The 15,703-nt window shown below is 38.3% G+C and overlaps 1 protein-coding gene across 2 annotated transcripts in view; it reads right to left on the bottom strand.

Moving 5' to 3' along the window:
* LOC138692843 (discoidin domain-containing receptor 2-like) overlaps positions 1–15,703 on the bottom strand; it is a 1,078,796-nt gene that overhangs the window by 74,234 nt on the left and 988,859 nt on the right. For both annotated transcript variants that reach the window (XM_069816116.1, XM_069816115.1), the window contains exons 10-11: positions 12,787–12,897; positions 9,280–9,777 (exon numbers count right to left, since the gene is read on the bottom strand). In XM_069816116.1, coding sequence (XP_069672217.1) covers positions 9,280–9,777; positions 12,787–12,897 — 609 coding nt within the window. The remainder of the gene's footprint in view (positions 1–9,279; positions 9,778–12,786; positions 12,898–15,703) is intronic.

Genomic DNA, 15,703 nt, shown 5'->3' with positions numbered 1-15,703 from the left:
CATTTCTCTAATTATTTTAGATGAAGAATAGAATGGGTGCAGTTCTGCGTTCTATAACTTTCTCATTCTCCTGTAACTTCATCCCTCTTAGCTCCAAATAATTTCCTAAGCACCTTATTCTCAAACGCCATTTAACAATAGAACAACAATTTAAAACGACAGCTCCAGATATATTCCAGAAGCAAGTAGGCTTGCAAGAATCCGCACCAGTCTTAGCCCTCATGTCTGTGCAATCGGTATAAGAAGTCGTGAATCCCGAAAAAGAAAAAAGCAACGCAAATATTAACCGCCTTACGAGAATAATGAACATTTCTTGTCGTGCATCACATTCAATTAAGATCTGGGGGAGATAGAATGCAACAAAATGTAAATCACGCTCTCCTTAAGCAATGCAAATTGACATCTGAGCTGACCGGACCCATTAAAACTGTTGCGATGGCTTCTTCGATAACAATACTTCTCCTTCACATTCCGAATGCAACGTAATGAAGCAATTGCAGGCTAATTTCTCAAGCTCGCTTTAATGAAGATAGCGATGCCACATTAAATCAACAAAGAGAACCCACAGTCCACTACCTGCGTATTCTTACATCTTATTTTTCCTTAATTACTCAAACTGTCGACCACACCTCGTTTTTACCCTCCTCAGCAACATCCCCACATAGATCAGAGCATCAGGGCTTCCTTATCTTCATCACCCGAGGATTTAAGGAAATCGTTCAAAATGCAGAATGCGCAGCAATGTAGCTACTAGGCATGAGGTCTTGGCCTGTGGACTCAATCAACGATTCTACAATCTTTTCATTCTCCTACTAAATGGGTACCTGGCTACTCTCGGGGGCAAGGCGATCGAAGTGTAACGATAGAAACGTGTCCTCTTTAGTGCGGCGTCTAAAAATGTACGGAAGTTATTATGTTCTCTACTGGTTCATGGAGCCTCTTGTCATCTTGCAAATGCTGTTTTTTCTCTAAATACTGCTGCTTTGCAGTGCGTGCTATTCATCTTGGAAGCTGTGTGAGTCACTTGAAAGTCCTTTATCTAAACAAAGTACTGTGGTTGGCAGTCAATGATATTATTTCTCATTTATTACATTCGCAATGTACGACACACCTCTTAATTCTTTCTAAATTCCATGCAGTAACTTGGGAAATATACAGACGTTTCATGGCCTCCGTTACGAACTGCTGCCACACACATTGAAGTGCGTGTAGCCTTACGTAGGCTCATACATTACATTACGTCTTATGCCAGGGATGTCGAACAGCGCTCTGGAGCTGTGAACTGCAGAGCCTTCACTCCCCCCTTACCGTGCAACGGTTGAACACAGGCAGCAGGCAGTCCGGCCGAGTGATAGTAAACAAAAGCGAAACTGTGGCGGCTTTTTTTTTTTTTTAATTTAATTTTTCTTTATCGACTGGCCAGAGGCCGTTTTTCAAAGTTATCTACTTTTGTTTTTCTGTTTGTTTACCTCTGTTTCCTTTGTTTTTACTTATACTAATACAATCACAACACCCATGCCCGAGGCGGGACTCGAACCCACAACCCTTCGGACCAAGCGATAGGGACATGCCGTGCCCCTACCGCTTGAGCCATCCGGGCCGGCAACGGCTGGTACTTTGATAACTTTTATACAGGGACATTACTTTATTTTTACCAACATTTTTAACAGTAACCTGGCTATACTCGGAAACACTGTTACCCCCTTCCATTACAGGAGTTTGGTGTTACTAGTGCAATATGTAAACAAATAATTTTACTAGCTATAGGAGGAGAGAAAAATAGTGTATCCATTTATGTTACAGGGAAATACGATATCACGATTTTCAGTTTGTTTATTATTTTTGCGGTATTTTATCAAAATACAGTAGAGTAGATCTAGTTTTTTTTTTTCACAACCTCAACTCTTCAAGCGGTTGTATTCATTATATAATACCTACTTTATTCAGCATATTACCGTACTTTCGGTAACTCTAATCTTCATTTCTTCTGCTCAGTCCACACAGGTAAAGTTATTCAGTCATGCTACACACCGTACCTGTGCGAAATAAGCAGGGTCGGGTATCTATAGAGATCGCAATAATCACGAGATAATAGACATACAATAGATTTTACTGATCTTTACGAATGAAGTGATTCTGATTAATAATATGCAGATAAAACAATAATACCAAATCGCGAAATAGAGTTCTAACAGCGAAATATGAACACATTCGCGAATTATTACTATTGCGTCGTTTTATGGCGAATTTCACATTCTGAGTTCTTTTTTCGGACATTTTTTTCATTTGAATTTGTTATACATTACATGGTATTCCAGGTGTTCTGATTACATTGGTGAACTCAAAAGAGGAAGAATTCAACATTTCACTAATAATTTGAAAGTGTTAATTTGAGGGCTGCAGTTTTTTTTTTTTTTTTTTTTTTTAATGAACAAATATTGTCTATTGGCCATACCGCACCTTTACCAGAATCCAACGAACCTTTAATGTTAAATATTTGGAAAGTAATATTCATACTGATTTAATACTCCAATTTCTAATAATTGTATTTTTCAAAATTTCCATTAACATCCGCCAAGAGTACAAATCAATCTCCGCCGACACCAATATTAAAAAACACAAATGATAAAATTAATCTCCATAAATACCTGCCCCTGGAAATGAGCTTCAATAATATAGACTCTTTCTTCTATAGAAAACTCAACCATATTTCTGAAACACACTACACTCTGTACTGTTTACTTCACTGCTAGCAGACTTCGAATGCAACAGCGGCCGTAAGTTTGTGTGGCTGACGGGAGCAAGAACATTAGTGAAAGGGGTGGAAGTCAAGTACATTCAGAAACGCAGGTACAATAAAAATGCAAGTAAAAATAAAGTGATGTCCCGGTACATCTTACCAATTGATTAGGAACTCAGTTTAGATTTGCACTTGATGAACTCTGATAAACAAAGTATGTAGCCTACCTGTTCGTTAGTGACGGAAATAATAATAATAATAATAATAATAATAATAATAATAATAATAATAATAATAATAATAATAATAATAATAATAATAATAATAATAATAATAATAATGTTGTTGTTGTTAATATCATATTTAAAACATCAACTTAATGTGTATGTGTTGTAGCAATGCAACTTCAAGTTCAGAAATGTAAACTTTTTTGATGCATAAAATTAATTACTTTTAGCGTAACTTGAAATTTTTTCGTAGTTTTTGTTGTAGATTCAAAAATATCTTCCCCTCGAGTTCGATCCTTTAGTGAAATGACATCTACAAGATCTCCATAAACATTGAAATCTGAATCGACACTCCTTATGAATATGCTATACTCGTAGTTAGCTGCGCCGTATCTTTGCGTCGGTACTTTCATCAAGAGCTATAGTTAGTAATAAGTGAAAGTTTTCATTCTTGCTATCAGTTGTTCCTCTAAGTTATCTCCCATTTATTATACGCGCTCTGCAACAATATTACGAGACAAGCATATAGATTTAAAATCATTAACGCATTCCGGACATACTGTATCCCTTTTGCAACAGCTATGAGACAGCCTTTCACAAATTCTCCGTCAGTAAATAGCTTTGAAGCCGTTGAAATAATTTCACAGATTTTGTAGCTAGCACGAACCAAGCTTGTTCTACTAACACCCGTGATGATGGAAGGTTTTCTGAATTCAATCTTGATTTTAATTCTTCTACAGTCTTTTCACGAGTGAAACCGGATAACTTTTCTGATCCTTAAGCTTCAGCATGACGTGTAGAATTAAAATGTATTTTAATATTACGATGGCTCATGTATCCAAGTTCCTTTCTACATATTAAGCAATGTGCCTTTCCTCCTTTAAGATAAATAAATATTTATCTGTCCACTCACTATTGAATCGTCGTTCCATATCCATACCAGCCGCCAGAGTTGATAAACACACTGCGTACAGAACACTGCTACAGCGAGCTGACTGACTGTCGTTTCAGCTCAGCTACGGTAGGAAACAGTATTAATCGTTTCACAGTTTGAGAGCGCTGTTCGACATCCCTGTCTTATACGCTCAGAACTAACACAGCAATTATTTCAACGCTGCTCAATATTGTCTCCGAAGAACGTAATCAAGTAAATTATGTAACAGGTGGGCAGCCACAGTGGAGCTGCGTTTCATAAGCGATAGCGATAGGCGAGCCCAGTGAAAAAAGAGAACAAAATTGGCCAAAAAAATGAGAAGAATGGTGAATGTAACAGTTACACAAAGATATTCTTCAACTTCAGTGACACAGAAAAAAAACATGTGCTGCAATGTCAAATGACAAATCACATTATATTTGTAACTATGTTATTAAAAATGTTGGCTCTTATTTCTTAGATCTACTCTAACGTAAGAACAATTCCAGGAGGCATAGACCTTCATAGGACAGAAAAATGCAATGAACTGCATTCCAGAAAGATAGCATTTCTATTAATTATAAATAAAACTCTATTTAATGTTTCACAGAACCAGCGAGATATCTTCTTCAATTTAACGAAGTACAGAATTCTCTTGCTGACATTTAAGATAACATCGTTCTTGTAGCACATAAATCAGAAGGCAACGAATTAAGCCGTACCAGACCTTTACGTGGACGCATTATAGAAAATAAAAAAAAAAATAGATGATTTCTTGTTTCAGGTAAACCATGAGACATTCCACGACACTAAGAGAGATTTCAAGTTGGAAATATATTAACTCACACCCTGTATACCGTACAAATTAAATCTATTCCTTGTGGACGCATTTGGTGTATATAAAACAGAACAATTATCATGAAGAAGGATGCACTGATCTTATTACAAGCAATCTGTGTGACAAGTATCGATTGCTCTTAGCCTGTAATCGATTTATTTACCTCCTTCCTATCATCAGACATAGAACGACTGAAACCCATTACAAGGGCTTAATTGACATTCAGAAACGATTAAACAATAAAACAAAAAGATAAGAGAATATGTTTATAGATGAATCTAGTCACATCTTGTAAATAGTTCACGTTTTGATCTGTAAAATTGATTACCGGCTAGTTCGTAAATTCTTTAACGAGATCTCATGGGCGGCTCGTCGTGCGCGCAGATAGATTGATAGATAATAATCGAAGCTTCTGTGAAGTAACAAGTGGTCATGAGGTCTGTGAACAAGCAGTGGACGGTACTCGAGATCTGACATCCAGATAGTGACGAACAAGATATTCCACTTCCGTAATTAAATACTTGGACGGCAGACGTCACTTCCGTGTGCCTGCACCAGCCTTTCCAACTGTCTTCGAAATTTGCTTCACTTGCTGAAGCAAAGAAATTGAGAACAAAATGCGAGATTCGCAGGTGCAAACCGCAAACGGAAATACATTTTTATGTCAACGAATTATGAAGCGCAATAGTTACTTATAGGCTATCCAAAACCTGCTCTTGGGCAGAACACTGAATGAATAAATGAATCAATCAATGAATCAATGAATCAATGAATGAATCAATGAATGGAATGAATGAATGAATGAATGAATGAATGAATGAATGAATGAATGATTGAATGAATGAATGAATGAATGAATGAATGAATTCCCCGAATGTGTACCGTCATCAGAAGAACGCTAAGAAATTAACCTGCAAATCGCACTCAATTGACAGTTACTGAGCTGCCCTGTATTCCCAGACGCACAGCAAGGAGGACAATTAAAAAGTGAGCGCAATGTGTAATACTAATTATAAGCTCGACTGAAGCAACTGCCAGATGTGAGTGTCAGGTAGTGCTGCTTTTGAGAGGGTATTACAAGGCTGACCTAACAAAAGTTGGAATTAGAAGATGGAGAACACGAGCATTAGACAGGAGTGATTGGTCGGATGTTCTGAGGGAGGCTAAGGCTAAACTACAAGGGCCGTAATGCCAGTGATGATGATGATGGTGATGATTAAAAGAGAGTGGCAAAATGGAGGACAGAATAGTAAGGACGGTGGAATTAGTGCTAAAAAGTGAGTGCAAGAAAGTCAGAGGTGGCAAAAGTGATAGAATAAGAATAAAGAAGAAAGTGTCAGAAGAAATTGTAGAGTGCAGTAAGATAGACACAGAAACTATGAATTAAAGTGAAAAATCAGCAGTGAAACTTAGTGAGCTGGATAATTAATGTGTTTCAATGTTGTGGGTTGGGAATAACATTACGTGTACCGGTACTATAAGTGTAGGAATATTCTAGATATAAGTATACGGTAAGAGGCAATAAAGGAAGGAGTTAGGGAGTAGGAGTAAAGGGAAAGGGTAAGTACGTAAAACATTGTAATAAGTATATATAGATAATTTTCTTAATTAATAACAGTGTATATCGCCAATAAATGATTTCTTAGCATCGCCACAGATACACTTGATTGTACTTGTCACTATCTCTGTCACTAGAGAGTTCTTGAAATTTATATTTTCCCGCCATTCATAAAATATTTTGATATGATACCTCTTGCACAAAAGGGGAGATCTATAACTGAAACTAGATTAATATATTTCAGTATTATTTGTATTTATCCTGGTAATAATGAACAGTTTGAGTCGTAGACATTTTGTTTTTGCAGCATTAACTTCACATGATTGTACGAGAAGATTCGAAGAGAACGGCAGTTACGTAGACTTTCAGCTCCCCACTACTACCAATAATGCATAACAAAATGTCAATACGGCGGTTGCTGTCGTCTGCGATACAACGAACTTTTCTGTTGATTTTCGAGTTCGTCATTTTTTTTCTTGTTATTGTATGCTTATTTAAGTTGTGTTAACTCTCGCTAAGTGGTTTTATATTTTATTTTATCCGTCATTTTATTATTGTAAATATGTTTGTTTTATTACATTATTATTATTATTATTATTATTATTATTATTATTATTATTATTATTATTATTATTATTGTTACTATTATTTCTATCATCAACATAATTATTGATCTCTGTAAAATTTATGTAGACTACTGGACTGTACCCGAGCACGAGCATATGCTCATTTCGGGTATCTATTCATATGTATCATTTCTAATGTAAATTGTGAATAAATCTGAATTTGAAAATTTGAATTTGAATTTGAATAGAGAAGTGAACAGTATGAAAATAATAAGTGATGTAAGTTTTGTAAAATAAGTGTTATGTTTTATTTAACGACGCTCGCAACTGCAGAGGTTATATCAGCGTCGCCGGACGTGCCGGAATTTTGTCCCGCAGGAGTTCTTTTACATGTCAGTAAATCTATTGACATGAGCCTGTCGCATTTAAGCACACTTAAATGCCATCGACCTGACCCGGAATCGAACCCGTAACCTTGGGCATAGAAGGCCAGCGCTGTACCAACTCGCCAACCAGGTCGACTTGTAAAAAAAATGTATATAAATAATTTAGGAGAAAATAGCTGGGAACGAATGAATAAGAGTCTGTGGATTTGAGAATCCAGAATAAAAATAATGCAGATAATTAAGGAAAGTAATATACAATATCTAATAATAGGAAAGCAGGAAATGGAAGACAGACAGTCCAGATATTAGAGAGAATAGAAGAGGATAGATAGAAATTCAGTTAGAACAAATAATAGGAAGTAAACGAGAAATATTTGGTAAATAAATATATTAACACAGAAGGGTGCTGTGTGGGTAAGATATTACAGTGATGGTGGATGGAAAAACAGAAATGTAAAGGTCCACCACAACTATGAATTGTAAAGTTGGCGGAGAAATAAATATCAATATCAATATCGCTATCGATATAAGTTCGACTGAATAGAGATGAGAATGTAAGCATCTTATGCGGGACCTAAGAAGAATACAGAAGAGAATAATTACATACAACGGTTCGGATAAACTGGCTGCATCAAGATAGGCATCCCTGGTCCATGCGTTTTGTTTACAAACATTAACTAGGGCTGTACAGTCCATTCACTGATGTTTTACCTAGGACAGGCGTGCACAAACAGCGCTCAACGAGCGGGAGAGCGGTGTTTATCGCTCGCCGAAACGGAGAAGAAGATACGTGAGAATGACATAGACTTGCTATAGGTAGAGGAGAGGGAAACTCAGCTGTCTAGTAGAATGCAGTGTGTAGGCCTATTCTCAGTAACCGTTTCACGTTGCTTACCTACTGCTACAGTACAGTATGGAGGAATCTAAAAGACGGAACATAACATTTAACATTTAACGATTTACAGCTCGAACTTACTGATCTTCAATATGGCCTAAGGGCTAAAGATCGTTTGAATAATACTACTAGCCTGGTTGAGTTTTACAAGACTAAACATTAGCAATAATATCCACGACTACACAGGCTGGCTGTGAAAATGATTGCTATGTTTGGCTCAACATTTATATTTGTGAGCAACTGTTTTCTATAATCAATTTTAATGCAGGCAGACATCGAACATCTGTAACTGATGTTTCATTACGATCAGTAGGCTACTGTTCCTTTCAGCTGCCAACAGCATAAAACCTCGTTTTGATGTACTGATAAATAAAAATATAACAAAATGATATTGTACATTTAAGTAGCTATAGAATTTCTATTACAGCTGTAAAATAAATATTTCTTTATTAATTAATAATAGTCCAAGATAGTTTTGCAAACACTGAACGGGAATTCATTTCATAAACACTCGTAATAGTACTTGCTTTTGTGTATATTTTGTACGAGATCACCCCTTCTTCCAGTCCACCCTTATACAGAGCGCAGCTAATATCTGCATTCCGCTCATGAGCTGTGAGCCGGCTCGGAGAGCGCAAACCTTGTGCAGGCCTGACCTAGGAGGTGAGGAACGCTTTCTTTTCCCAGCAGTTAGGCCTAATGTTTGTAAACAAAACGCACGGACCAAGGATGCCTATCCTGATACAGCTACTTTATTCGAACAGTAGTAATTAGACATTTTATTTAGCGTTCAAATAAATAGGCCTATGGTTATATGTAAAAAAAAAAAGGAGCACGATCTTCAGTTTAAAGTACAATATTTGCAATGTATAATGTCAGAAGGACAATAGCACCAAAACGAAGCCCAGACAATCTGTGACTGGCTTGTAATTATAATTCAATGAGATAAAAACAATTTATGTCAGCTCAGAAAAAGGCAAAAACAATCCTAGATATAATACGTATTTCTGATATTGCTGATGATGATTATGATGAACATAATGATGGTGATAATGATAGTTTTGGTGATGATATTAGTGATGGTGATGGTGATCATATCGGTGATGGTAGTGGCGGTGATTATAAATTTCAATTCATCTCCTTCCCGTGTATATACCTGACTGCGTGGCGGAGCACTTGTTGAGCATGTCCTTCATCTCCATGACGACGGTGCTGTAGGAGTAGTAGGGCGCGTACTTGAGGGCCTGGTAGGGCTCCTGGTAGTCGTCCAGCTTGATGTCGATCACGTGGTCCATGAGCAGCATGTTGTTGGTCTTGTCCGCCCCCGGTAGCGTGGACATGGTGGTGGAGGCCATGGTGCCCGCGCCCGGGTTCGCTCGGGACTGGTTGTAGTTGTCGTCCACCTCCTTGACGGTGTAGGAGCCCATGGTGGTGCCCTTCTCCGCCGTGCCGCAGCCGCTGCCGGGGGGGAGGTGCTGGTGGTTGTTGGAGCCGGGCAGCGCCGGCTTCGAGGCTAGCGGGCTCGCGAAGCACTTCCTCTGGCGGTGCCGCGACACGATCAGGTAGATGGCCACGGCGAGCAGCAGGATGACTGCCATCAGCACGCCGATGATCACGGCCATGTACGTGTGGTCCTCCTCCCGCGCCGTGGACACTGCAAGCAGACAGGCGTGGCATCATAGGAGGTGAAAAGCAAGTCTAGTTGACTAGAGGTTCGTTCCAACAAGCGGTTATGGATCAGTTCATGTATACCTTATTTTATTTCAAGGAGTGCAGTTCGGTGGCTCCTATGAACACCCATTTACAGATTTATGACTTCCTACACAAACACCTCTGACAATTCCATCCTGTCCCCTAGTCCCAACATTGCACAGTTATCACAATCCTGATGACCTTCGAAATTATGCAGTGAAACTGACGGGATTCTCGGAATTCGGAAAAGATGCGGCAACTCTGCCTCCACGTTGATTTGACGGGCACCTGTCAATTCTTCTGAAGGAGGGTTGTGATTGGTTACTAACAGAAGAAGCAAGATTTCCGTCACAGTAAGGAAGACATTTATTTATGACAACCAATTAGTAGGGGGCAGTAGAAGGTCTGTCGGCAAAGTCCTTTCTATGAAACTGCACTCCATGAAAAAAAATACGGTTTCTGTACGATTTTATGCGCATGCGCTAGTTGAGCATCTGCTATGGGATTGAAACTGGACTGGACGCTGTTGGAACGCTTTCGCGGATCATTTTGTACTAAATCCAGAGATGCTATAACTGTGATCATCTTTGCTAAGAACGGGATGCTTATTATTATCATTTCGCAGCTAATTCTAATTGCAGAAAATAGAATTTCGATCATTTTCTACTGCATTAAAAGATGACAAAAAGTATGGAGGGCAAGAATTCCGCTAATTCAATGTCGTGTACTGGTGGACTCTCATCTAAAAATAGTTCTTTTTATTTTCTTTTTTTAATTATTAATTTATGTACGTTATTTATTACACTTTTAATCAAAGCTGCATGTTGAAATTGTAATTAACTATTTCAATACCCAAATAGTTTCCATTCCCTTTCTTTTTGGCGAAAATTTAAATTAAATCTCTAGTTTTATTATTCGTCTGCACTGTCACTTTTCATCTTAACCTCATTGATGTGAACAGTCGACCATGTCTTTCTTCAGTATCCAGGAGACGTTGGTGAGCTTATGCGCATGCGCGTCTCTTCCGTACATGCCTCAATCCGCGGACTATTTCTGACCGTTCCGAACCCGTGTCAAAAGCTTGTTGGAACGCCCGACTGCAGTACCTGTTTCCGGTTCAGGACTGGTTCGGATTGTGTTGGAACGCTTTTTCTGTACTGCGTATGCTCACGATGGTTACGGACGGTTCCTGACTGTTGTTGGAACGAACCTTAGGAAAGGTAAAAATAATCCGTGGCGCTACAGCCCACGAAGGGCCAAGACCGACCAGCCGGCTGCTGGCCTTACGGCCCCCCAGCCGTTATAGCTGGTTTGCGTAACCGGATTTCGCTACCCATCGTAGCTTCCCAAGTGCATCACGATACTGGGTGGGCACTGGTCCCATACACTGGCCGAAATTTCATGAGAAAATTTCTTTCCCCATGAGGATTCGAACCAGCGTGCATTCCGTAACGCGAGTCCCAGGCAGGATGCCTTAGACCACGCCGCCACGGCGACTAGGAAAGGTGAGGCGAGAAATCACAGGTCATTTTCACTTCCAAAATTACAGGAACTACCTCAGCGCTAGTTTCTTCAATAATTATTTTACCTCTGACAGATCTCATTAGAATGATATATATTGCCTGATAATAGATGTACAGCTGTCAAGAAATTGACCGTACTCGTGAACAGCGAATATACTCTTAAGCCCACTTCGGATCACGGTAATGTTACAAGATGCATGCTCTTGTAAAACCGTACTTGAAGCAGTTTCGAACTATGGTGTTTAAGCAGGAGTCCTTCGTAATTCGAAGGTTGTGAGTTCGAGTCTTGTTCAAGTTATAATTTTATTTTGTTATCGTTCGTTAGCGATATAAATAATATTCAAGTTATAATTTATATTCTGTTATCGTTTTTTAGCAAGATAAATAATATTTAAGTTATCATTTTTATTCTGTTATCGTTCTTTAGTGATATAAACAATGTAAATTTAATGTTAGGTTTGCAACAATACAGCTGCATAATACTAGTGTTAGTTTTCTCTACTTATATTATTACATTATACTATCCTGTAACACAATAAAATGAAAAGGAGTGATGAGAATTTGAACCTGAGACCTTGACATCTAAATTAAATCGTCCTTCCGACTGAGCTACAGAGGCACAAGTAAAGAAGCATATGCGGAAAAATTGGCCCAATCTCCCTCCAAAACGTCCTGATGATTTTTGGAAGCTCGTCCAGGCTGCCTGGGATGCCGTGGCTTAGAACAGTCGCTATTTCAAAAGACTAGTCGATTCCATGCCCACTCGACTATAAGATGTGATCGAGATGGATAAAGGTGGACTAAATATTGAATCGTGGCTTTTTGTTTTTGTTTTTGTTTTTTCTTTTTTAACTTTTAACTGTTTGAATTTTCTAAGACAGACGCCAGTAAGTTTCTTTGTTTATGCCACAACAGATTTTTGTTGAGAACAAAATCTCTCTTTCTTTCCATTTTCAACCAAAATGACATAATAAATGATCATAAAGTCATGGCATAATTCATTCATGAACCTGATTTTAATTACTAAAACAGTCATAAAAGAGACGAAGTAATTATATTTTCTCTATCTCTTAAAAACAAAACAAAAAATAAATAAATAAAAAGCACTAGTTGTGTTCGAACGCACAGCCTCATGAATACCAGCCCGGAACACTACCACTACGCTACTACAGTAACATGCAGAACACTTCAATTATAACTGTAGATATCAGGCCACGGGATCCAACAACATGTAACATCGCCTGTCGTCGAATTGTAGCGAAGATACTCGAAGGGAACTGTGCTTCTAAAGAACGGTCACTTTTTCTTTTGACAGCTGTATATATGTGTATATATATATATATATATATATATATATATATATATATACTTCAAAATATCACAATGATTTACTTAAATAAATACCCAAATAAAGAAATAAATAAACAGATAAACAAATGTTTTCTTACCAGGCAACCCTCCTTGGCTGTTAGCATGCTTCTTCTCGACGTACACGTCACTCTGCACCGGGATGTCTTGGGATGGTGGGGTCTCCACTGAGAAGTTCCCGTGGGCCACATCTGCAACAGAAATTTAATCGTAATGCTCTGTGACTCGTGGGACTTCAATCTAAACGTATTCAGCCTCGAGTGAAAATGATTCCATTCTGTTGTTCTAATTAGAACAGAACGTTTCTAACGACTAAGGCCATTCTGAGGCGAAATGTTAGCAATATGGTTGTGATGGAGCATAACTGTTAATACTTGACAGTCAAAGGAAACGCCAATGTACTTGCACAACAGGCCTTATCTATACTGCAAATCTCGTATGTATATTGGGGTTCGAACTCGCCTCACCCCTTAGTATGCAACCTATAGACGACTGGTCTTTAATAGAGATGGGATAAACTGTTCTTTTTAAGAAACAGTTTCGACTGTAACTGTTTCATGAACGAAACTGTTCCAAAATAACAGGTTCAAAGAAACAGTTTCATGAGAATTTGTTTACAAATCAGTGCCAACTGTTCCAACTGTTTCAACCTCCCATCTGGTTCAGTAGTAGTAGTAGTAGGGTTTAAGAAGGGCGCGTCAGCTACTATGGCTATTTGCGCCCTTATCTAAAATTCTTAATGTAACAAATACATAAACAATATAATAATCTGAGTGCTAAAAGAACTAAACAGCGTTGTCACCATAAAACGAGGCACACAAATGCAGTATACATAAGGTGATTTCTACAGAATCATAAAAGTGAGCAATTCTACCACACTAGGTGGTATTCAAAACGAACAAATAAAACACTAAAACTAAGGCCACCAGAGATAACTTGTGAATCATATTTTAAAACCATAAAATTTTATAAAATATTCGGATGTATAAAGTCCGAAATGTCAACAATGTAAAATCAAATATAAAACAAATGTAACCTCCGGCTGTAAAGGGTCCGGAGGATAAGTAAAACGGATCAATAAAAACTAAATCACCTTATCCAAACCTGTATTTGATAAAAATCTCAGAACTGCATTTGTACAATTAAAATCATTTCCAAGAGCGTCACGTAATGTCGGCCGAATTCCATAGTGCCTCCGTGCATGGTCATATTTCCTGCAACGCAATAAAAAGTGTTCCACCGTAAGTGGAACATGGCACATATCGCACTCCGGCTGAGGTTCGCCACGTAGGAGATGGCCGTGTGCCATCTGGTTCAGGACCATGTTTCAAGGCCCTTGAATCGTCTTTAAATCAGCTGTTCAGTGTATTACGACAACGAAAGATAGTTTTCGTAGGTTACTGTTAAGGGTACAGTACATATCTACAATTCAAAATAAATCAATTTTAGTAAAAATAACGCATATAACCCTAGGAGAGTTTAATAACTATGACATTAGCCGATGATATTTTTCGCGGTAGGCTTATATTAATAATTAACACTATGTCAAGGCACCATGAACATATTCTCCATCAACGGACAGCTAATAATTAGAAGATTTATTAGGGAATTTGATTCGTACAATTAAAATGCGCAATCCTACATAGGCTACTGTTGCACGAGGGCCGTGTGGAACATGGATATTATATCTACTTTCGATTGGATGTCAATGATAGCGCTACACACGGCCTTTGCAGGCAACAAAGAAGAGGAAAACTGTTTAGAAACTGAACTGTTTATCTGTTGGAACCATGTAGGACGTTGAAGTGATCGCTGGAGCTGTGTAACACTCTTTGGAACAGTTGGAACAGGTTATATCACGAAACTGTTTCGATACGAAACATACGAAACAGTTTCAATTGTGAAACAGTTTCAAATAAACTGTTTCAGCTTTTTTTACTGATCTCTAGTCCCTAATCATGTGTCAGGAGCGAAATGACGCAGCGATGTCACGTGAAACTGACACCCATCCAGAGCACAGAAATATCCGCCGCACAGGTGGAGGTTTCGATCTTGTTCAGAATGTGCTCTCACCACGTGACTTTGTATTGTGCGAGGTTGAGATTGCAGAATGAAGTTTCATTCGATCGTAAAGACGACGCACGCTTCCTATTTCGATATATCACTCCTTTACGTGTGGTACAGTAGCTGTTCCCGTTTTTCTACATTACGGTATATATTTTTTTTAATGAATATTGAAAAAATAATTTACTCTGTAGCCAAATCAGAAGGTAAACACTGGTTTTCTGGATTCCATTCTTTATAACCCCAGCAATTTAAATCAATGACTTCGTCTTGGTAATGAGATTCTAAGCTTATTTACTCACCTGTCAAGCAACTCCTTCAAGGGCATTTAGCTTCATGTTCGTAACGGGTTCAGAGCTATGCAGTAATTCGTATAGTTATCTCCAAGCAATAAAATGCTTGTCTAATATCCGGTTTCTCGAACACCGAGGTATCCATTCCGTTACTATTGATTTGTTGAAGATATAGATTTGGGTCCACACCTATGGAGTAACGGTCAGCGCGTCTGGCTGCGAAACCAGGTGGCCTGGGTTCGAATCCCGGTCGGGACAACTTACCTGGTTGAGGTTTTTTCCGGGGTTTTCCCTCAACCCAATACGAGCAAATGTTGGGTAACTTTCGGTGCTGGATCCCGGACTCATTTCACTAGCATTATCATCTTCATTTCATTCAGACGCTAAATAACCAGAGATGTTGATACAGCGTCGTAAAATAACCCAAGAAAAAAATAGATTCGGTAAATCTTTGTCGTCTTTCTTCAACATCGCAACCTGCAACGTATCGATCTGTCAACTATTGATTTGTTTGATAGATATCAGCTAAATTCCACCACAGTCCCATTCGCATTTTTATAAACTTATTATAGATTATTATTATTCGAGTTTATTTGCAGGGTAATAGGTCTAAACAGGGAAATATTTTCCAGATACCAAA

The sequence above is a fragment of the Periplaneta americana genome, chromosome 17 (genome assembly GCF_040183065.1).
Source record: "Periplaneta americana isolate PAMFEO1 chromosome 17, P.americana_PAMFEO1_priV1, whole genome shotgun sequence".
In the NCBI taxonomy this organism is placed as follows: Eukaryota; Metazoa; Arthropoda; class Insecta; order Blattodea; family Blattidae; genus Periplaneta; species Periplaneta americana.
This window is presented reverse-complemented; position numbering and strand designations above follow the sequence as displayed.